The sequence below is a fragment of the Colias eurytheme genome, chromosome 13, assembly GCF_061535395.1.
Source record: "Colias eurytheme isolate Ceu_HAF_F1 chromosome 13, ilColEury1 Martin Lab GWU primary, whole genome shotgun sequence".
In the NCBI taxonomy this organism is placed as follows: Eukaryota; Metazoa; Arthropoda; class Insecta; order Lepidoptera; family Pieridae; genus Colias; species Colias eurytheme.
Genome location: NC_142992.1, coordinates 172,073 through 195,647, shown reverse-complemented (window position 1 = coordinate 195,647; position 23,575 = coordinate 172,073). Strand labels below are relative to the sequence as shown.

At 34.2% G+C, this 23,575-nt stretch overlaps 4 protein-coding genes across 4 annotated transcripts; 3 read left to right on the top strand and 1 right to left on the bottom strand.

Moving 5' to 3' along the window:
• The first annotated feature begins 612 nt into the window (after nt 1–612).
• On the top strand, nt 613–10,018 carry LOC149903160 (4-vinylanisole receptor-like). The gene is made up of 15 exons (XM_090108894.1): nt 613–745; nt 991–1,207; nt 1,473–1,595; nt 1,858–2,056; nt 2,141–2,147; nt 5,392–5,556; nt 5,767–5,876; nt 6,643–6,749; nt 7,066–7,176; nt 7,535–7,589; nt 8,058–8,189; nt 8,395–8,589; nt 8,740–8,844; nt 9,538–9,693; nt 9,959–10,018. The coding sequence occupies exons 1-15, from the start codon at nt 658–660 to the stop codon at nt 10,016–10,018; spliced, it is 1,830 nt and encodes a 609-aa protein (XP_089965020.1). The 5' UTR covers nt 613–657.
• Nucleotides 2,598–4,360, top strand: LOC149903161 (4-vinylanisole receptor-like). The gene is made up of 4 exons (XM_090109077.1): nt 2,598–2,735; nt 3,142–3,246; nt 3,736–3,891; nt 4,301–4,360. The coding sequence occupies exons 1-4, from the start codon at nt 2,598–2,600 to the stop codon at nt 4,358–4,360; spliced, it is 459 nt and encodes a 152-aa protein (XP_089965203.1).
• Nucleotides 10,019–12,887: 2,869 nt separating the features above from the next.
• On the top strand, nt 12,888–18,894 carry LOC149903159 (multiple inositol polyphosphate phosphatase 1-like). The gene is made up of 7 exons (XM_090108842.1): nt 12,888–13,047; nt 16,115–16,266; nt 16,936–17,214; nt 17,344–17,442; nt 17,531–17,740; nt 17,875–18,122; nt 18,302–18,894. Exons 1-7 carry the CDS (start codon nt 12,888–12,890, stop codon nt 18,564–18,566), a joined length of 1,413 nt encoding a protein of 470 aa, XP_089964968.1. The 3' UTR covers nt 18,567–18,894.
• LOC149903158 (multiple inositol polyphosphate phosphatase 1-like) lies at nt 18,845–23,495 on the bottom strand. The gene is made up of 7 exons (XM_090108843.1): nt 23,351–23,495; nt 22,065–22,213; nt 21,605–21,877; nt 21,018–21,116; nt 20,544–20,734; nt 19,351–19,614; nt 18,845–19,104 (listed from the first exon to the last, which is right to left on the bottom strand). The coding sequence occupies exons 1-7, from the start codon at nt 23,493–23,495 to the stop codon at nt 18,936–18,938; spliced, it is 1,290 nt and encodes a 429-aa protein (XP_089964969.1). The 3' UTR covers nt 18,845–18,935.
• Nucleotides 23,496–23,575: the final 80 nt, after the last annotated feature.

Genomic DNA, 23,575 nt, shown 5'->3' with positions numbered 1-23,575 from the left:
AAATAATAATAAAATCGAGAGCTTTTATTACATATACCTATGGCGGACAAACCCGCGGGCATCAGCTAGTGATAAATAAAGTGACGCACAATTATGAATACACAAGTCTTTAATAAGTACAAAGCGCGACGTTAGGTGCTGTTTATTTTAATAACACTATTGTGTGGTGAGAGATAATAGGTTTGGCAATAATTGCTGAAAATTATTTGTTTTGGTAAGGGCTTCTCAACTTAATGAAACTTAGTTAAATAATTTGTATGAAAATTGAATTGAAGAATATATTCAAAGGTACAAATAAAATGAATGATCAATACATCTCACAGACATGTAGCTCATAATCTCTATATTATAGCCTTTACTGTAATCATTATAATAAATTGAATCATTACTATATTTCTCAATACATAAACTGTAAACATGGAATAAAACTGGCTAAATTGAAGACTCGACATACGCTGTTCTGCAAAGATGCTTATTCTTTATCTCATAACTTTTATTTTCCACCCAAAGTTTCCAACAACTGACTTAAATTTTCGAATTAAGTTCGTTTTACTTCATTTTGTTCATTGTCTTATGGTTTTTCAATAGCTTTTCACAATGTTTACAGTAAACAATAGTTTTTTCTCTCTCCGCGTAGCTCTCACCTGGCTGAGGATCATGGGGCTTTGGGCTCCTGATGATATAAGTAGTTGGAAGAAAATTGCTTATAATTGTTATACTTTTCTCGTTTATATGATTGTAGTTGGTAAGCTGATGAATTTTAACATGATAAATGTTGTTTTAAGAATTATGGACATATTTTGTAAACGTTAATAACTCAGTTTATTAATAATGATTACAAATAATAAAGATAGAATACTTTATTCATCGTAAAGCATCCAAAATTACATCAATATAAATTTAAATAGGTACCTCTAAAATTATCGAATTTATCGAAAGCATATTCTGTACGCGAAAACTCCAAATGTAAATTTAAATAAATTGCCTTAGGTACATTCATACTGATCCAAGCGGTAGATCTCTGCATGATATGGGGGGACATCCAGCTCATGACAGCATCCGCGTTCGTGCTGTTCACCAACCTGACACATAGCACCAAGATACTCAACGTGATCCTCAGGTCCAAGCGGATCAAGGATATCGTAGTTAACAATGATACAGTCATACGCATGCAGGATACTGAGGAGAAGCAGCTCATTGTCATACGGTAAAAAATATGGTATATGTTTTGTTTTTAAGTCTAATTATATGTTTAAAAATATAAATATCTCAATGGTAGTGTCGTGAATGAATAAGCGTTATCACTAGGGAGGCTGTTTGAAAAAATGGAGAGAAAAGTCTAATTCTAACAGGTTATATATTACAATTAAGAAACAATAGAAATAACATGATCTATGAAACCGTGGGAACCGTGGATGAATGTAAGTTAGTAATGTTTATTCCAATAGCTGTAGCCTGTAAAACTGTTTTAGTTGCGAGCGTGGTGTAACCTTTTACTTCATAGCGTATGCGATGGTTACCCTGTTCACAATATTGTTGTGGTCATTTGCTGCAGCTTTGGAAACTCAAGATAAACAACTTCCAATGAGAGCTTGGTATGTTTCTTTTGATCAAAACACTGTATTGTTAACATTTAATTACCACATTTCTTCTCTTTAAAATACATTTTAGTGGTGTGAAGATTACTGTCATGAAACCTTCATTCTTCATTTAATCTATTTTAAAAAATTGTGTTAAATACATGAATATCAAGAGAGCACGGGACGATATGTATTTTCCAAAAAGGCACATTAATTCTATACAACGTCGGATAACTTTAAAAACATCAAGTTCTATCTCTATCAAACCATCCATAAGGTACCCGTTCAACACATCAGCATCCCCTCTGTACGAGTGTGCATACATCCACCAGTCGCTGTCCCTGTATCTGGCGGCCAGTATGAACGCCAGCAAGGATATCCTGGTGACCACGCTGATTGCTCAGTGCCGGTGCCGCCTGCGCCTCTTGCGGAGGGCTTTTGAAACTTTGTGCAGGGATATGCAGATTGTTCATATTGTAATGTTATAATATTTTTTCTGTATTTTTATATTCAAGATTGAACAATAGGGAATTAAAATTGAACTTATTTCGAATATCCAGGTTGTAGGTATAGCTCAAAAATATGTTTCAAAGTAGTAATTAGTAGGTATAATGCTTTTGTGTTTTTAATTACTTTTGCACTGCGTCTCCTTGTCCACCAGGTTGTCTGGAAGAGATCGCTGTCTGAGCGATAAGACCGCCTGTTGTGCTCTTTTATTAACTAATGTATTTGGTCCTTATTTGTACTTTTCTCTGTGGTGCACAATAAAGTATTTTTGTTTGTTTGTTTGTTTGTTTGTTTGTTTGTGTTATGAGTTAAATATAATAATATTTGCGTTAACTGCAGGTATGTTAACCTAGATTAATAATAAAGGAATAAATAAATCATATTGAGAATAATATGTGTGTAATAAAACATTGTTCTCTCGTACTTTTTTAAATGTAACGATTTTACGAGTATACTTTCGCTTTCTTGTAGCGTCTATCAAACAAACAAGAAGCAATAGTATCATCTCGCATGCGGGCCTGCGTGGTGGAACACCAGGCCATCCTGCAGATGGTGGTGCAGCTGCAGGGCTGCTTCTCGGAGCCCACCTTCGCGCAGTTCACTGTGTCGCTCGTCATCATTTGCGTTACTGCTTTTCAATTGGCTTTTGTACGTAATTCCTTTGTAGTAATTTGTAATATACGTCAGTGAGAGATTTGTGTGATTGTAGGTTTTGTAGCCTTTACGTAAAATATTTCATACGTTTATTAAAAGATAATACGTACTACAGAACCGATTAAGGTGAAAAATACATACCTAATATTTACACGTAGACTACAGTTTGGAATTGAAATTATTTTAATTGGATATATTATAAAATTAAAAATTATCATCATAACATAATATTTTAGTACTAAAATGTAAATGCATGCAATCCAAAAATAATAAAGAACATGATCTTTATATGTATATTATATTGTCTTTTTATTTGAACTATTAATCAAGCAGAATCTATAATAACGTAAATACACATTATTATAAAAAATTATAATTATAATAATTATTATATTTTTAGCAAACTGGAAAATTCGTTCGTATGTTATCCATGACCTTCTATCTGATGAATATGGTTGGGCAAGTGTTTATCTACTGCTACGAAGGGAATGAACTTACTGTAGAAGTAAGAAATAAAATATTAAATGTCTGCTTTTGTTTGGCTTGAACCTAACTATAATAGTTAAAGTTCGAATCAAGTAATTATTGCTTTTAAAATGATGTACAAAATGAATTAAATTATTACTTTTACTTCATAAAATCTTAAATTTAGAATTGAGTACCTCCTTACTTTACTAAAACAATAATCTGTAAGTAATTTATTTATTCAAGTACGTAATAAAAATCTGACCGTCGTTATTGTTAATTAATGTTATGAACGTGTCATGGCTTTTCTGCATTGCCACAACGCGTCGTGGTCGTTTAGCATGTCGGCCACGATACTATTTTCGCTATATTATTAATGGTCTTTCGATTCTTACAAGGTGTCGTGATCATATTATTAATTAAAACAATAATACGTGTTTCGCGATATGTCCTCTTACTGTGACCACGATGTGCTGTGAGCGATTGATCAGGTTATTATTAAAATTGTCATTGGTTTTTCGCAACAAAGAGTGAGCAAGTGTGTGGTGCAGTGTACCAGTTCCCGTGGTACAGCTGCAGCGCGGCGCTGCGCCGCTCCGCGCTGGTGGTCATGACGCGCTGCCGCCGCGTCGCCAGCCTCACCGCGGCTGGATTCACCACACTGTCGCTCGCGTCTTTTGTGAGTGTGAGTAATAATAATTAATTCATAGGTATGAAGATAACAGTGTGCAGCGGCAACGGCTGGTAATGCCAGACCAATTTTTTTGAACTGAATATAATAAAGAACCAAACTTTTTTGTGTAACAATAAAAAAAAAATCAAGTAATAAGGCCTAGCCGTCGTTTTATGGTAATCCACTTAATATATTATATATTCAGAACGCGTCATGGCTTTTCTTATAGTTGCCACAACGCGTTGTGGTCGAATAGTATGTCGTCGAAAGTGAAAACGTTTAGAGCAAGGCATTAGAGCCATAACACGAATTCACGATGCGATCTTTTCCTGGGACCTCAACGCGTTGTGTGCATTTTTTTGTACAGTAAACAGTTATCTGAGCCTAAATAGGTATTTAAAATATTTTTTTTTGCTTTCAGATATGCAAAGCTTCATATTCGTTCTTTACAGTCCTCAAACAAATGGACGAAGATAAATAAAATAATATTCTTTTCTATAAACATCAAAAATATCACATTTTGCGCATAATTATTATTGTCATTAAATCCCAGAGTGTAATTACGGCAAACCAATAATTTCAAGTGTAAATGACATAATATGCACGGCTTGATTACTAGCAATTTTAATTTATTAATAAAATCACATGAATCGCAAACCCTTTTTATTTCATAAATCCTACCCAACCTATTCCTATTATTTCCTACTATATTACTACATAGTATAAAACAAAGTCGCTTTCTCTGTCCCTATGTATGCTTAATCTTTATAACTACGCAACGGATTTTGATGCGGTTTTTTTTAATAGATAGAGTGATTCAAGAGGAAGGTTTTAGTATATAATTTATTATGTTTTAGAAAAGACATTGCATGACTTTTACCTGTACCTATAGTATATGTACTTTTAGGCCCTGCGCAGACGGCACACTTTTTGTGCGATCGAGTCTGCGGCGCACAAAAAGTCTGCATGGCGCGCAAAAAGTCGGTCGCGGATTTTTCACAGACTCAACGCACACGACGCACATCTTCGATCATTTTGTCGGCAGAGCTGTAGGGACGTAGACGCTATGGAAATCGTGTAAAGTGTGCGCCGTCTGCGTTAGCGCGCGTTGAAGCAAACGTTCAATTCTTTTCACACACTTTTGTGCGGAGCGGCGCGGTGCGGTCTGCCCGAATTACACGGATTTTTTGTGCGCCGGACTTTTTGCGCGTCGTGTGCGTTACTGCATATAATTTCATAGGTTCTATTTTCACAGACTAAAAAGTGCGTCACGGATAGTCTGTCGTCTGCGCATGGCCTTAACATTTTAAGAAAATACATTTTTAGTAAATTTTAAAAAATACCGTGTATCCATAGTCAAATGTTTTCAATTCCTGAAAGTATTTAAAAGTAATTTAACATGTTATTTAAAAGCAATATTAGTGTCAGCTAATAAATTAAATGGTTAGATTGCCGTCTCGATGCAAACATTTTCAAAAAATCCTCATTATAATTGAGACCATCGTCTTTAAGAAGTCGGTCCAAAAATGACGATTTTCATACAAAATATTACTTGGTCAATAAAATTATCACTCAATGTATTTTTGCTATCTGGAATGTGGAAACCCGAGGGCATGAGCGTGTTTAAAAGTATTTTGTATAATTTATATTTCTTCCTATTTTACATGTGTATGACAGGTGGGGAAAATCGTTTTCATTTTAAGAAAATGAGTATCTATGACTTAATTTCTGTACACAGCAGTATTCAATATTTTTTTATAATAATCCTATCATAACTTTTCATTAAAAATAAAGTGTCAATATTTCAAACATTTAAAAGAAGGCTCATTTTTTATTTTATAAGATCAATTAATTACTGCATGTAAAATTGTAATGTTTTTATTTAAGGAATTTATATAATTATCCAAGCCGGTGACCTCCTGCTAATTTGGGGAGACATCTCACTCATGACCGCTAATTTCTTCTTGCTTTTCACCAATATAGCACTCTCTGTTAAGGTAAGTATTAGTCATTGTTTTTGACGTGACAACGTCTTATAATTCGATAGAGCCGGCTGCACGCACGAAAAAACATGACTCATGCGGCGTTACCTCGCTCTGAGGCGTTCCATGTAAAGCTTGAAGTGGAAGCGAGAGCGCGGAACGAGCGACAAAGAAGCACAATCGGCCGTTGTCACGTTCAACTATCGTCAGTAAACCGACTTTACAGACAACCAATTTTTTAAATAGATAAAATGATTCAAGAAGAAGGTTATAATATATAATTTATTAGCTTTTAAACCTATTTCAAACAAACTGGGTAGTTATGACGTCGTTGGTGGGTAGAGTCGCGGTTGGAAAGCATACAATACAATAAAAAATCCTTTGTTCAACACACACATACATAAAAAAAGGCAAAAAAAGAGAGAAACATATTAGGTGCATGTTAAATAGGCGGCTTTGTCGCTTTTAAGCGATCTCTGCCAGGCAACCTTTGGATAGGATTTCTTTTATATTATATCCTACTATTATAAAGGCGAAAGTTTGTATGGATGTATGGATGTTTGTTACTCTTTCACGTATAAACTACTGAACCGATTACAATGAAATTAAGCACACATATAGATACTTGGATTAACACATAGGATAGGTTTTATCCCGGAAATCTCACGGGAACGGGAACTATGCGGGTTTTTCGTTGAAAACGCGGGCGAAGCCGCGGGCGGAAAGCTAGTGAACCATAAGTAATGAAACGAATAATGATTTAATAAAATTGTATGTTTAGATGTTTAACATTGTGTTGAGAGGTCGTGAGATTAAAGCACTAGTGAGGGATTGTGATCGGGAACTCAGGGAAGAGACGAGAGAAGACGGTAAAATTATTATAGCAAGGTTGGTTAATTCATTATGCAATATTATTATTTTATATTATTTTTACAATTATGTTATATCTACACTGTATAAAACAAAGTGACTTCTCGCTATCTGTCTGTAGAAGAAATTTATGACAATATTTTATATACAGTACAGTTGCAGTATATTATTGGAGATTATCATAATGCGCAATTTTGTATGTTTCTTTGTTTGTTACTCCTTCACGCAAAAACTGCTGAACCGATTTTCATGAAATTTAGCATACACTTATAAAGTAATTTGGATAACCATCTAGGGCAGTTGTTTAATACATTGTGTTTTTATTACTTTACAGCTACAACAAAGAAGCACAATGCCAACTTTACGTGTACATATTTCTGACATACGCCACGATCTTAGGTTGGTCCCTTTCTGCAGAGAAAGGGCAGCTACCCATGCGGGCTTGGTAAGTTATGGAAAGTTATGTTGGCATTTTAAACTGTTGTTTTTGCATTAGAATGGGTAAAGAATACAATTTTATAAACATTTATTTTAATTTGTGGATAATAAATAATATGTCCAAAAAATATTGTGATAATTAAAAAAGATTAAAAGGAAAAATTATCAACACATTGGAATTTTCTATTTGGAAATAATAAAAAAATATGTACCGTGCACAATAAAATAACGAAAAATTATGTGACATATTTGTGATTTCACGAATATGAAACACACTACTCTCAGATGATCACTCGTTGCAAATAATACAAGTAATCAAAATATATGTCTATATGATTCTAATACAACAGATAACCATTTACCAGGTATCCGTTTGATACGACCAAGTCTCCAGCTTATCAACTGACGTACATTCATCAGGTAAGCGATACGTGATTATAATGATGTACGATTACAATTCTAGTAATTGTAATTGTAATAACATAAGTAGATACTGAACCATATAATAGATTATCAAATCATTAAATCATATTACTTATGTCTATCTCATATATAATACTTGATAAAGTAAATTGGGCTCAAGCAATACGATAGACTTAGATATAATTTTTAAAGTGATGACTAGTCTGTAGCGATTCTTATTTTGCAACACACTTTATTACATCACAAAGGGTATCATCAACAGTCTTAGTCATTGCTCACACATAAGTAATGTTAAATTTAAGCCATTATTCTATATCTAGAAAAACATCATTAATTGTAATACAAGTTAAACTTACTAACATTCACATACCACTTTAAATTATTAATAAAATTATAATGATAAACTTTTTTCACTAGAATTTTAATCGTGTCATAAACTTAAATAATAATATAATTCGATAACAGTGCCTTGCAGTTGCAATAGGAGCAGGAGTGGATGTCGGGACGGACACTCTGGTCACATCTTTAGTGTCGCAGTGCCGCTGTCGGCTAAGGCTTTTAGATCTGTCGCTACGAACTCTGTGTGATGGCTTCCAAGTGGGAGAAACGGTAAAATAATTAATACAAATTGATCATTGTAATAGAGTAAATTATTAGGAATATAATCTTCAATATTAAAGGATCATAAGAACTCCCTGAATTTAATAATGTTCATGGGTGTCCCACAGGGACCGATAAAAGGTCCTTCTCTCTTTCTTATGTACATTTGTGATCATTTATTAAAATGACTGAAGTTAGCTAGTTAACTTTTCAACAGGGTCTCATTGTACCTGAAGAAGAGGAGGTGATATACCTTCGTCTCCGGCGCTGCGTACAGCGTCACCAGGCCGTGTTGAACGACGCTCAGCTGCTGCAGGACTGCTTCTCTATAGCTACGCTGTCACAATTCACCGTCTCTATATTTATTATTTGCGTCACTGCTTATCAATTGGCGTTTGTGAGTCATGTTTTACTTAAGCATATGCTTTGGTATATTTACTTTTTGTTCGAAAAAGAAAATTCTTGGCACGTTTTTATTTAGTTTAAAAAAATTGCCAAGTAACATATAAAAATGTATTTTGAATAATTCAATTGCGTTTGATTCCAGGAATCAAAAACTATCATCGGAGTGGCTTCCATGATATTTTATCTCGTTACTATGATGATGCAGGTGTTCATATACTGCTATCAAGGAAACCAGCTCGTTGTGGAGGTATGATTCATTCATTTCAGTTGTTTGGTTTAAATTCGAGGAAATATGTGGCTGTGAAGAAACATGTCTTGTCTATTGATGCGTGTTAATAATGACTGATATTTTGTATCTAAGGCATTTAGCTACTATTATGTATTCTGTGTCTAAGGTATGAACACAAAGATTCTAAATTAACTGTAGGTACTAACCGCAAAATTTTAGTTTACATAATTAAACTATATTATAGTTAGTAGACCTCTTATACGAATAGCTTATTTCGAAATGATGAATAACTATAGAAAAATGATAAAGATCATATCAGGGCAATATTATATTTTATTATTATATGATAGCATCGTATATTCGGCTCAGCATGCTTCATAGAATGCTGCGTGATTTTCACGTGTAGGTATATAATTGTGTGTAATGACAAAAGCGTAGTCCATGTTATTTTTATCGTACAATCTTTTTTTGTACAATAACATAATTTAGTGCATCTAATTAGAATAAAACATTATAAATGCTATTCATCAAAAAATCATATTTTAACCTTAATCTCAATTTTAAAATAAAATATGAACTGAATCCTTTATGTTAGGTACGTTTCTTAAACTGAACTAAGAAAGGCACAAATATTTCATTCTTGATATAAACCTATAAGAAAAATTTTTAATTTATTAAATGCATGTAGCTAGAATTATTAAGGTTTTGTAGAGTGAGGCGATATCAGCAGCTGCATACGAATGCCCATGGTACACCTGCCGAGCGCCGCTCCGCCTGGCTCTGCTGGTCATCATGACGCGCGCCACACGCAGTTTTAAACTGACCGCTGCTAACCTTACTGAGCTGTCGCTCGCTACATTTGTGTCTGTGAGTATTGTAAATACATACGAAAAAAATGAAAAATAGTTGGGGAGTGATAAATGAAACATAATTTTTGGTTGTTTTTCTTTTCTTATGAAAATAAATTATAGTCTGACAATTACCTACAAGAGAAAGATATTTATATGAGTTTAGACAGAAACTTTTAAGATGCTGATCAAGATATTAATTATATAATTGGATAGATTTTCAATGCAGTATCTAATGTTACGTCTAAGAAATCTATAATAGTCTCATATAACCTTTTTTTCAGATAATAAAAGCATCATACACCTTTTTCACAGTTCTTCAAGGAGTTGTTGATGTATCGTAGATACCTACTTGTAAATACATAACTACACTAAAAAAAACATAAGAAGCACCGAAGATATTATAATAAGAAAAATCTAATCTGCACAAAGCATCCTTATCCTTTTGATTAAAACTATTTATGCCTAATGAAGATTTTTTCTATTTACTCGAATAAATAAGAAGTAAATTTCTTATTACATAGGTAGATATGTAGTAATATAGATATAAAACAAGTAGAAGAAGGTAAGTAGATGTGATAGTAATTGTTATGCCTTAATTTAAAATGCAGTATACATCCATCTTGTTTTATGAAATTTTATCCATAAATGCATATAGTTTAAGGGGGCAATTTCATGAAATAATTGTTATTATTAAAACATAAAACTTCAATCTAATCTAGTGCCATTTATAAGTCTGTAAGTTTATTTGGTTATAAAAACTTATCGAATATATTTCACGGACAATGCAAGTGTTCAGGGATGTGAATATTTTCAATTATTTACTCTAAAATATTCCTTTGTTCAAGATTTCATTGAATACGACTATCATAAAAACCCCGGTCTCTAGACAAATGACAGAAAAGAATCCGCACGATACTAAATTATTGACACAAGCTTTTTGCTAAATGTTCGATCACAATTATAGAACAAAATACCAATGCGACTGAAAATTGAAAAAAAAAAAGTTCAAAACATTATTGTAAATAAAATGTTAGGTAATTCCAGTATCTACATATATGGAAAAAAATCGATGTCAATGGTAAAAAAAAAATGTTTTTCCGTCTTTGCGATTTCCACTGAAACGGGAGGCAACAAACACACATATTTTCACGTTTATAAATAAGAATCGACATTTGATCTTTTATTAGAAAGCTAGAACATTATAAAGTAAAATAAACCCTATATTAGCGACGAATTAGTAATATCATTACGAAATTATGAGATGTCTCAAAATAATACGTTTATAAATACTGCTGTGATCTATTTATAAAACTCGTGACACAAACTCGAGGACACAATATCAATAGGTATACCACGTTCGGTCTGTATAAATATGTACAAAGTAAGTCATAATGTATTTTAATGTATAGAACAAGAAATAACATATCTTTTATATTAATTAAATAAATAAATAAAAAAGAGTTTATGTATAACAAAAAAATGTTGTGTGGTTTTATGAAACCACGGTAAAAGTGAAACTGTTCGAACGGTTCCGAACACTGCTTTGTGTAGCGCATGCGCATATAATTATGTTGTTATTTAAGGGGAAAAAAAATGTTTTTTTCCGTCTTCGCGATTTCCACTGAAACATTTAAAAACCATTAATTGATGACTAAGAGTTGTATGATCGAACTAATCTACTATTAAATAGTTTATTATTTGATAAATAACAATATCTTTATTAAACCTATTTCTATGCAATCGATATCAAAAACTACTAATTTTAATTTCTTGGAGCTAAGAATTAATAATATATATATCTATATCTAAAGCATTTTTAAAATTTAAGTGTTGTTATATACTAGTATTGTATTATCTGTGACATTGGTGTTGCGGTGTTTGTGGCCCAACTCCTCCGAGACGGCTGGCTAAAATTTGTGTCAGAAAGTAGGGGAAGGTATGTAGCCAACACCTATTTTACATACCCCTACATGATAAGAGATAAACAGAACAACGTTTGCTAGGTCAGCCGGTATCATTACTTTCTCAATATTTACTGTAATGTACTATACATATATTCAGCGGAACCATAGCCCGGGGGCGTGGTACGTAGCTATAAATATGTATAAATATCATTAAACAGCCAATAAATGTCACAGATTATCGTAACATTATTACGATCATCACGCACGCCTCTCCTGCATCATAGCTGTGATCTAATCGCGCTGATAACATAAATACATCGATACTGAAGTAAAGCTGTGTTTATAATAAGCTCTTGATTAGCGCTGTACAATAATATCATCAAATATAAAACTCAAAGGTGACTGATATAGTGATCTATCAACGCACAGCCCGAACCACTGGACGTATCGGGCTGAAATTTGTCATGCAGGTAGATGTCATAACGTAGGCGTCCCCTAAGAAAGGATTTTTGAAAATTCATCCCCTAAAGGTGTAAAATAGGGGATAGAAGTTTGTATGAAACTTTTTATTCCTTGGATCCATAAAGAGGATAACTTGGATAAACATATAGGATAGGTTTTATCCCGGAAATCCCACGGGAACGGGAACTATGCGGGTTTTTCTTTGAGAACGCGGGCGAAGCCGCGGGTGGAAAGCTAGTCATCAATATAATCAGTACATAGTATAAAAAGTCACATTCTGTCAAGAACATTTCAACAAACACTATTTTAGCCTATAGCATAACACAAACGGAATAATAATTTCGAATGACTCAACAACGCTACGTCATCCTACGTGATGTTTTTGTTTCTTTTTTTTTAATAAATCGTAATAGCTAACAAAGGAGTGGTTTGTATTGGCAGAAGATTTATATTGTACGTGTATTCGTGAAAATATTTAAATAGAGTCAAAGCAAAGTGCTCTTAACATTTGAAGATCCTATTTAATCAATATAGTAGACGCTATCTATTACAATGTCAAAAGAATATCTTTCCAATCACCTCTTGAGTAACCGTTTAACCTTCAAAACGTATATGTACAACTGTATTATATAAATATTTGTACATATAAAATATTACTTTATTACTACGTATACTTCAATTGTAATTAAGTTATTATCTATTTTGAAAAAACAAACAATTTTATATATCAATAGAAATAAAAATAAGAACTATATGAACAAGTCCTTACATTGAACTTGAAACACTATCTACGCATATAAAACGGAACGATTTTATCCCAAAATCAAGCATTACATTTTTTAAAATGTATTCAACGCGGAATGTCTTTGTCTTAACATTAATTAATTTAGTTTTAAGTGACAAGTCATGTTATTGGAACGAAGAATGTCCGTTTGGCCTGTATTCGACTAAAACACCATATGACACAGTTCGAGGAGATATACGCGACTGGCCATTACCAGAGAGTAAGTATTATTAATAACTAGCTGTGTTCCGCAGTTTTACCCGCATTGCTCCGCTCTAGCCTTCCTCGATAAATGGGCTATCTAACACCGAAATATTTTTTTTAAATCGGACCAGTAGTTCCTGAGATAACAAACAAACTCTTCAGCTTTATAATATTATTAGTATAGATTAAGGGGAGTAAGGAAATTTTCTACCAAAAGGTATAATCGATATGCGGCTATTGAATAGTTCGAATCCGTATGCCAATATCTAATGAGGGGAATAAAACAGTGAAATCATGAAACAAACTTAGTGAAAGAAGTCTATCTAATATCTTTCTTGCAAGGGCGAATCCAGCCTTAGTGCCAGGGGGGGGGTCACATAGACGTGGGCAATTTTCAAAAGCTATATTTTGGTAATTTAATTGATACGTAGATTTAAAAAAATTGGTCAAGTGCGAGTCGGATTCGCAAACCAAGAGTTCCGTACAAACATTTTTATATGTTTTAATATTAAATTTATGCTTTTTGCAATTTTTCCTTTATCTGTGCTATAAGACGTAAGTTTCTATTAAATAAAGATTAAATATCAAGATTCTGTGTTCAAGGGAAGTACCCTGTAGGTTTTGATTCCTGGCAACACTTGCGAATGTTGATAAGCATGAAATGTATGTTTTAGCAATTTTTCCTCCATCTGTGCTGACACAAGTAGCACAATACCTATAGATTTTGATTCCCTTGCGATAATGTCGAAATTTGCGATAATTTACAGCATAAACGGCTGTATCTTTTGATTGCGTTGGCTTATAAGTTTGATTTTTTCACAGCTTTAAGGAACCGTACATTTGAGTATTCGGTATGAATTTCAGATTGATACCTCCACGCGTTCCTGAGAAAAAGGGACTTGACAGGCAGACAAACTTGAAAAATATATATTTTTTGCAATTATTCCTGTATCTGTATTATAAGATGTTGCTTTGTACCGAATTTCAAGATTCTGAGTTTACAGAAAGTACCTACCCTGTAGGTTTTGAGTTTTGATTCCCTTGCGAAGGTCAAAATTTGCGAAATTTTTCGGCATTTACGGCTGTATCTTCTGATTCGTTGACATTTAAGTTTGATTTTATTATAGCGTAAAGGTATTATAGACTTGAGTTTTTGGTATGAATATCAAGTTAATACATGTCAGTTAATACAGCGTTCATGAGTAACAGGGTTGTACTTACCTAAGTTAAAAAAAATTAAAAATATTTTTTTATATTATAATCTAAGGAAAAATTAATGCTTTTCGCAATTAGTAAACAAAGTCGTTGTGCCTATGTCCCTATGTATGATTAAATCTTTAAAACTACGCAACGAATTTCGATGCAGTTTTTTTTTAAGATAGAGTGATTCAAGGGGAATAGTATATAATTTATAAGGTTTTAGAGAAAGTGGGCGAAGCCGCGGGTGGTAAGCTAGTCTGCGTTATAAGACGTTTGATTGTACTAAATTTCATGACTCTGTGTACTCGGGAACTACCCTGTAGGTTTTGATTTCTTAGGGAGTGCTGTGATGAGCTGCATCTTTTGATTGCGTTGGCTAAAACGTTTGAATTTTTCACAGCATCAAGGGACCGTAGACCGTAGGATTTCGACATTAGCAAGGGAATCAATTCCTGCAGGGAGCACCCTGTCCCCTAAACACAGTCTTGAAATTGAGTAAAAAGTATCGTGTTATAGCACAGATGTAGTAATAACTGCGAAAACCCTAATTATTTAATTAAATTAAATAAAAATATATTTTTTAAATCATTTTAAACTAACAATCCCTTTACTCATGAACGTCTACATGTATTTAATTGATATTCACATCAGAACTCAGGTCTATAATAACTTAAATCTGTTATTTAATTCAAATTCTATGTCAACGCAATCTGAAGAAAAAGCAATTAGAGCCGCATATTCTGTAATTCGCAACTATACTTGCAAGGAAATCATCAATCAAAACCTACAAGGTACTTCCCGTGAACACAGTCTTGAAATTTGGTTAAAAGCAACGACTTAAGCACTTACAAGCACAGATAAAGAAAAAATTCCTTTAAACAAAATTGTAAGATACAACATAATGAAAAAATATGTTTGCTCGGAGTCCTCGGTGCGCGAGTCCGACGCGACGCGCACTTGGCCGATTTTTTGTTGTAATTTGACTGTATTTTCTATTGTTCATTTAAAAAAAAATTTGCTATTTTATGTCTTATCCACGAACTGGGATATTTCGATATTTGAGGTTTTGTCTGAAAAGTGTAACAGCAAAAGTTGTAGAAAAAAAATTAATTACATACAACTTTACCATTACACTGTATTCCGCAGTTATAGATTTTTTCAAAAATCGAAAAACCTGTTTTTTGTCCTTAAATTACGACCACAGGTCGACCCTAATAAACTTTTTCTATAATTTTTGTTATATTCTCTTCCGTTACCGTTTGTAATTGATTTCATTGTTCTATGTTACTTTTATGTCTCAAAATTCAATAAAAACATCATGTTGAACAGTATTAATTTGTTAATTTAAAAAAGTTGATATTAAATTAGTGGTCCACTTAGGTCGTGGACCTAGCCCAGGGGGGGGTCATGACCCCGTGACCCCCCCCCTGGATCCGCGCTTGCTTTCTTGCTGGAAACTTATTTTTACTAACATTTTCTTTGCATTAAAAGCAACTTTCATATTGCGTTTAGGTACGTAGGTGAAGGTGAGTAATAAGAAAAAGAGAGGTAGAGTTTTTCTGATAATAATGATTACTGGTCAATCCGAACAAAATTGTTCTGAATTAAAATCATTTTGTCCTAGTAACCCAATTTTGAAAAAAATAAAATTCAATTAGAATACAACTATGTACAACTAGCCTGCCACGTGCGGCTTTGGCTGGGTTCTCTAAAACAAAACAAATTGAACACTAATACGTTCCCAGAGAACCACGAATAGGTAAAAATAGAATCAAAATCGGTGCAACAGTTTTTGAGTTTATCACGAACAAACAGACTTAGTATTTTAATATTGTTATGATGTCGTGGTTCGTATCAAATCTAATTGTATATTAAACTGCTAGATTGTGAAGCCATAAGCTTCTGGGCGCTGATCAGGCATGGCAACAGGAACCCCAGCGACTCCGTGACCAGCGCCATGAAGGAGCTGCAGGCCAAGATCAAGGATCAGATCATTGCCAGTTACGAGGCTGGCACCAGTCAGCTTTGTGCGCAGGTAAATGTAAAATACGAACTGTGTTGAGATATGGTTTGAAATAAGGTTAGTTAATTGACCAATAATAAAAATGAAAAAACTGTCATTTTTTCATTTTTATTATGATATGAGATAGACAGAAGTTTGACCTGATGGAAAGTGCTGTGACGCGGTCTATGATGGCAAGTCACGTTTAACTAGAATAGAGGCTTATTAACTCGTCTCTTTATAAAAATTTTCAACATATAGTTCCTGTAGAAAATGTATTTCGAACTGACATTGTTATTGTTTAAACCCAAGCTCATTAAGTTGTTTACAATAATTAAATGAGTTTATGTTTAATATGAATGGAGGGAATTAGAATGTTTGCATTATTTATAAAAGCATTTATGCTTAAATAATTAATGTTTTAACAATCATATTATTTTATGTCATTTATATTTCAATATTACCTATTAATTTAAATAAACGACACGACTAACTTGCTAACCACTTGTTTACAAAACCGTCAAAAGCGGTGACGTTCTACAATACGAATGAAATACGTTGAAATTAAGATCTTATCTCTTGGAGTGGGCATCATAGGCAGAGTTTTTACTTAGGAAAATTTTATATCGTGATTGTGTCTTTATTGTACGTCAATGCTTATTAAAGACAGAATAAAACCTAATTATATTCTCTATCATCTAGGAAATACAGGAATTCCGAAAATTCGTTTGGAACGATACTATGGACACTTCACCTTCCTACCTAACTGGAGAGGGTTACGAAGAAATCTACGATATGGCGATGAGGATCAGAGAGAAGTACCCTCAACTTCTCAGTGGTTCTGAAGACCAGTACTATTTCAGACCTTCAGACAAGCAGAGAACCATTGCTAGTGCGATGGCCTATGTGCATGCTTTAAGTGAAGGAACAGAATTAAATTTGACTGCTGATTCTTCTAGGGAAAGAGATGATGTTTTACGAGTGAGTCATATTTGTTTCTTGTTTTTTTTTTTTTAAAATAACCGTTGAAATGATGTATTATAAGACTATAATTGTTTAATAGTTTTTTTTTATTTTGAGAATCTGTTTTTAAAAACCTTTCGTTTACAGCCATACGACTACTGCGAAAGATATCAAGAGGAAGTAAGGGGAGGACAGCTTCTCGTGGATCAGTTAGAAGCGTACTTTAACACTCAAGAATACAAAGCGGTAAGTTCGTAAGATAAATCAATGCACTGAACGTAATGTAAATGTTCTTGACTTGTTGTTTATAGTAAATAATTTTCTCATTATCTAGGTGCAACAAGCGGTACAACAACGTCTAGGTATACCCTTCCAGCTGACCGCAGCAGACGTCTACAATCTTCAAGAGCTTTGCCGATTCTACCGTTCCTGGACTCCTAACTTAAAGTCTCCCTGGTGTGCCCCCTTCAGTCATGAAGATCTGCTTGTGCTGGAGTACAGAGATGACGTGCGTCATTATTACAGAAATGGCTATTCTTCGTGGGTGAGTCAATTGATATTGTTACGATTAATACAATAAAAGTCACGTTTTGCTGATAAGAAACTGCTATTCAGCAAATTTTAAGTGATGGTTATTTTTCCTTTGATATATTTTATAAGAGGTATCCTTTTCATCAGATGAACGCAAACCTTGGTCGTCCAGTTCTGAAAGATTTGTACGAAACATTCGATGCCACTGTGAGTGGTGCAGGCAAGAAGATAGTGTCTTATTTCGCTCATGATACTCTTATGGAGATGGTGTACTGTGCTCTTGGCATGTACAAGGACGCTGAAGGAATCACAGCGCAAGTCAGGAACCCAAATAGAATGTGGCGAACGACCTATATTGCTCCGTTCTCTGCTAATATTATGGCTGTCTTAAATAGGTCTGTATCTTATCGAACCTATCTAACATAACTTCAGTGCTATTTTTAACTATTTATTACTTATTTCCTATTACGAATTTGATAATAATCACTATAATATAACACAAAATATAATTTCTGTAGAAAAGATAAAGGAGCCTATACAATCTGCTTCACTAAATATTCATTTAAACTTTTAGATGTCAAGAATCAGGTACTCAAGTGCACCGAGTTCAAATATTCAACAATGAGAAGGTGACTCCTCTGTGTCCGCTGCAAGGGTGCACCTGGGAGCAGTTTGTCTCCATGTTCGAGACCTTCAAAGACGCGCCTCTTGACTTCTGCAGGCATGACTACCGCTTCCCTGAACTGGTCACTACTCCTTCTCCTGCATCTGCTGGAACCATCCGCGTTATGATGGGCTTGGTGCTACTGCTTGTGTCTTTAGCAATCTTGCATAGATGATGACAACGCATTTTCGTCTAGTTATTACTCATATTAAGTGTATTTATGACTGCTACATTGTGTATCTTTGTGTGTGTGTCAGTGATAATAGTATGATAAGTTTTATTATTATTTTATTTATGTGTGATAATATACTTGTACCATATAATAAGTAGATAATATGTTGATATTATAAGTCCTTCTCTGTGAGCTAGGCTTAATTGATAATTTAACTATTTTAAGTATGTAATGTTGTTTAATAAATCATTTATGTATAAAACGTGTGTATGTGATTTAGAAATAAAACTACTCTTAATATAAAATATTTTATTATAAACGGTCTTTTAACAAATGTATAACTTTTATACAGTTCTTTACAATAAATAGACATCAACTAATTAAACGTGTTTCATTGCAAAAACTCAAATCATTTCTGGTGAAAGGCTCAAATTGCTTGACGAATTCATCCCAATCGCACGCCCTTTTGTTACACAAGTGTAGTTCCATCTCGTTGATTAAGAATTGTACTTTGTAGACGCTACTGGTGGAATCGTTGCATCTGAAAATTAATTACGTATATTCATTATTCATACACAAAAACACATAAACACGTAATTGATATCTTACATGAGATCTATAATTATTATTTGTACTATCATACAATGCTCTACGTGGCTCTACCAAGTATATTTTTTTAAATCTCTTTTCAAAAATCACTTAAAAAATTCTGGGTTTCTTTGCAATACATTTCTATTTTCTTTACATACGCCATCAAATTACATAAACTTTCTTCTTATTGACTCACCTATTCAGAACAGCTACAAAATTAGCAGCATAAGGCGTTAAGAAGCTTGTTCGCCATTGCCTTTTCTTGACTCTTTCGAAGCCGGAGATCACCGGCGTGTCTGCGTAGATGCCGAGCGCTGCGTACAACATTCCCAGCATGGTGTCGTGGGAAAAATAACCGGAAAAAGAATTGATGCCCTGTGTCCCCTGGACGAACTTCTGGTAGAGGTCTTTGAGACTGGATGCGCCTAGTTTCGCGTTCATGGGGTCGCCGTGGCCGTTTCTGGGATAAACATTTTTATATTTTAGATGAAATGTCGCCACTACACTTCTATATTACTTCTGCATTTTATGATATCTAATCTAACTTTTAACTTTTCTAAATATGCATCTAATGGATCCTTAATGCTTAGGACCAGTTAAACACTTTGAAGCAAATTGATCAGTGAAATTACTTAAGAGGATACCTACGGTCGTGGCATTTTAAACATAGCAAGTAACTAATGAGGTGTATTCATTTGATTTATAACGTGTTCAAATTAACGACGTGATGACTGAGAGTTAGTCAACCTAATTTATGATTTAATGTTGTCTGGAAACTGTCCAAAATACCATCTTAAATTAATAACGAGAAACAATTTCATGTATGCTCGTTGCTACAAGTACTAGGACATCTTTTACACTAGAGAAATAGTTAATTAGTTAGGTACGTTAAATTCCTGCTGCATTTAAACTGAGGTGGAATAATGAAATTGTTGGCAGATACTTCTTAACTCTGGCACTGTATTATCTTGCTATTTCATAGGATAATCAGACTTCGAATTCAGATTCCAATAAAAGGTTAAAACTTTTAAGGTATTTTAAACGTGATACGGGTCAGTAGGTACATAATCGACTTCCAAATGAGTACATATTTTTGACGTGACAACGTCTTATAATTCGATAGAGCCGGCTGCACGCACGAAAAAACATGACTCATGCGGCGTTACCTCGCTCTGAGGCGTTCCATGTAAGGCTTGAAGTGCAAGCGAGAGCGCGGAACGAGCGACAAAGAAGCACAATCGGACGTTGTCACGTTCAACTATCGTCAGTAAACCGACTTTACAGACAAACATTTTTTTTTCTGCAATATGATAAAGCTCGGGAATAAACAAACAAATGAAATCCCTGAAACAAAACAAGCTCCCAATTTTCTTAGCACTTAAATCTCACCTATAATAATGTTGAACGTCTTCCACATATTCGAGTGCCTTCAGGTCACTGTCACTGAAGAGCGCGCACCAGGCGTCAGAGAGGCGGATAGAGTAGCTGCGGTAGAAGCGGCACAGGTCGTAGATTTGGAGTATCGTTTTGGGACTCAGAGCATTCGTTAAACCAGTCCGTTTTTGCACTGATGTTAGTACCTTAAGTAAAAGTTATTGGTTAATATTGTAATTGGTAGTGGTGTAGATGAAATTGAATAGTAGATAATAAAAATCCTGAATTGTATGTAGATCGAGAATATATGTATGTAGCTGTAGGAACCTACAAGTATTCCAGGTTGAAAAACGAATACATCAATGTCTCATTTTATTGTTATGTTAATGAACTTTTTATAATTATAATGAAGGAATTGACTCTACCAGCTACCATGTATCAAAACTAAAGGTCTTGGCTATTATAGCCAAGCTAGAAAAAAGACCTTACCTTTAAAAAGTCGCGGGATTGCAAATACTTGGCAGTTTCTTCAGGTATCTTATCTCCAATCAGTATATCGTAAAATCTCCTCTTACAATACCTATAGGGCTGGAAAAATAACCTATAATTAGTAGAGTCTAATTGGAACAAATGCTTAATTGTTTTCGAGAGGTATTTCTATTATTATACAATTTAAATGTTCTGGATAACATTGTAAGGTAAACGTGGAAGTCGTATTTCAAGCTAGCCTCAATTATATTATTATTTACGGTTTGTTTACAAATTTGTTCACAGTTGTTAGTAATGCATTTATGTAAAGGAACAAACCAATATCGAACAATAACAAGCTTTGGTTATCTACGACACGGCTATTAATTGTTATTATATTTTTCTACATTTTCAGTTGTCAAGGAAAGTAATTATTGGATGTAATTATTACAACAGTATTTCTTACTTAGATTCTTTCTATTATTTTAAATTTGAAAATATTATTTCTACGAAATATTAAAATCTATCTTTGGTTTTAAATCTTGCTACATCAAAGTAGTGACTTTTTAATTCAGAAGTATATGTATTATATCAAAAAATATACTTACTCTAGCCGTCAAATCATTAGGAAAAGACGTTGAAATGTTCAGCGTCTGGTTATTCCTCTGCAATCCTTTGACAAACGCCTTCGCGCTCATCTGCGTTCTCAATTCGATGGAAGCCCTGATTTTGTACTGTTGCATGTGTTCCAGAACATTCAAAAACTTCTCTCCGAACCTGCTGCCGATGCTCTGCAGCTCCTCCATTCCTTCTACCGTTAGGTCAGATGGTGACGCATCTAAGTTTTTATTCCAAGTCCATTTGCGGAGATTTTGAATGTCCTATAGGAATTATAGGATTATTTTTATATTAGGAGTAAAGCTTTTGATTCTTCATTTGACGATTTCTACATAGAAAATTTGGATACCTATTTTCTCTATTATTTTTTGAACCATGTAAGTACCATATCGACATCATCATTATCATCTACCAAGAAGCTTTTCACTAAAGTATCAATGAACAGTTTACCTGAGCGCACATTTCCCCCCTCCCCTCCTCATGAGCTTTCAGTATGTCCGTGCGCAGCTCCACCACGGCCTTCATCTGCGCGATCTCGTCCACCTCCGGGTGTCTGGTGCCATGTCGCATCATCATCCAAACGCTTACTGGCTCGCATTCTATTGTATAATTTAAGTTTTTTGTAAAAATGAGCTCTATGTTATTTGTTATCTATCATCCATTATATTATGAGAAATACAACTTGTTCAAAGATTTCTAAATGCGTTTATAATATTCGTGTAAAATGGAATACAGGAAATCTTTATATATATTCCAAGCAATAGGCTAATTCTTAACGGGTTATTTTGTACATTAGGGAGGCAATAATTAGGTACCTACTAGTTTTGTGTTTAATTAAAGAATAAACTTTTACCTACCGGTGCGAAATAATAAGAAAATTATGCATTAAATGATATTCAAACGTCATCTACGTTTATTCAAGTGATTTCGTCTTTTTAAGGGAATCAGTTTAAGGCCCTGCGCAGACGACAGACTATCCGTGACGCACTTTTTAGTCTGTGAAAATAGAACCTATGCAATTATATGCAGTAACGCACACGACGCGCAAAAAGTCCGTCGCACAAAAAATCCGTGTAATTCGGGCAGACCGCACCGCGCCGCGGCGCGCCGCTCCGCACAAAATGTGTGTGAAAAAAATTGAACGTTTGCTTCAACGCGCGCTAACGCAGACGGCGCACACTTTAGTCGGCAATCTGCATTTGCTAGGGGTGGACGTAACGCACGCGATCTATTATCATGGCGCCAGAGGTATAGGTAGAATGACATTTTATAAAATTTGAAAAAAATTGCCGGATGTTGTTTCAGAATTGAATGTTTAGTATGGAACTGTCCCTTCAGTAATCTTTCCGAAAGTATAGGATGTACCCAAAATTCTTTATTTCTTCTTCTTTTTCTGTACTTCATGTACAAAATAATACTTCGCGATCTCTGCACGATTTCCATAGCGTCTACGTCCCTACAGCTCTGCCGACAAAATGATCGAAGATGTGCGTCGTGTGCGTTGAGTCTGTGAAAAATCCGCGACCGACTTTTTGCGCGCCATGCAGACTTTTTGTGTGCCGCAGACTCGATCGCACAAAAAGTGTGCCGTCTGCGCAGGGCCTAATGAATTAAAAGATAGAGTTTATTCTGCACGATGATAAATAAATATTATTTAAGTTAGACATTTTCAACTTCAATATTACTAAATAACCTAATTAGTTTCTTAATACTTTAGTATTTACAATTTAACTTACGTTCCAACGCGGGCATGTCTCTTACATCTCCTCTCACAGCTTCATACGGAGTTTTAGTGCCAAACAGTCTATATGGACATTTACTGTTCCAATAGCATTTGGCATTTGTTTTGTACACTAACAGAACTACAAGTAACTTCCACATGTTTAGAGAACTCAATCTGAACTAGAGAATAGTGACTCTTAACGAGCAATATTTGTATTATAACTAGTTACGTAGTTGAA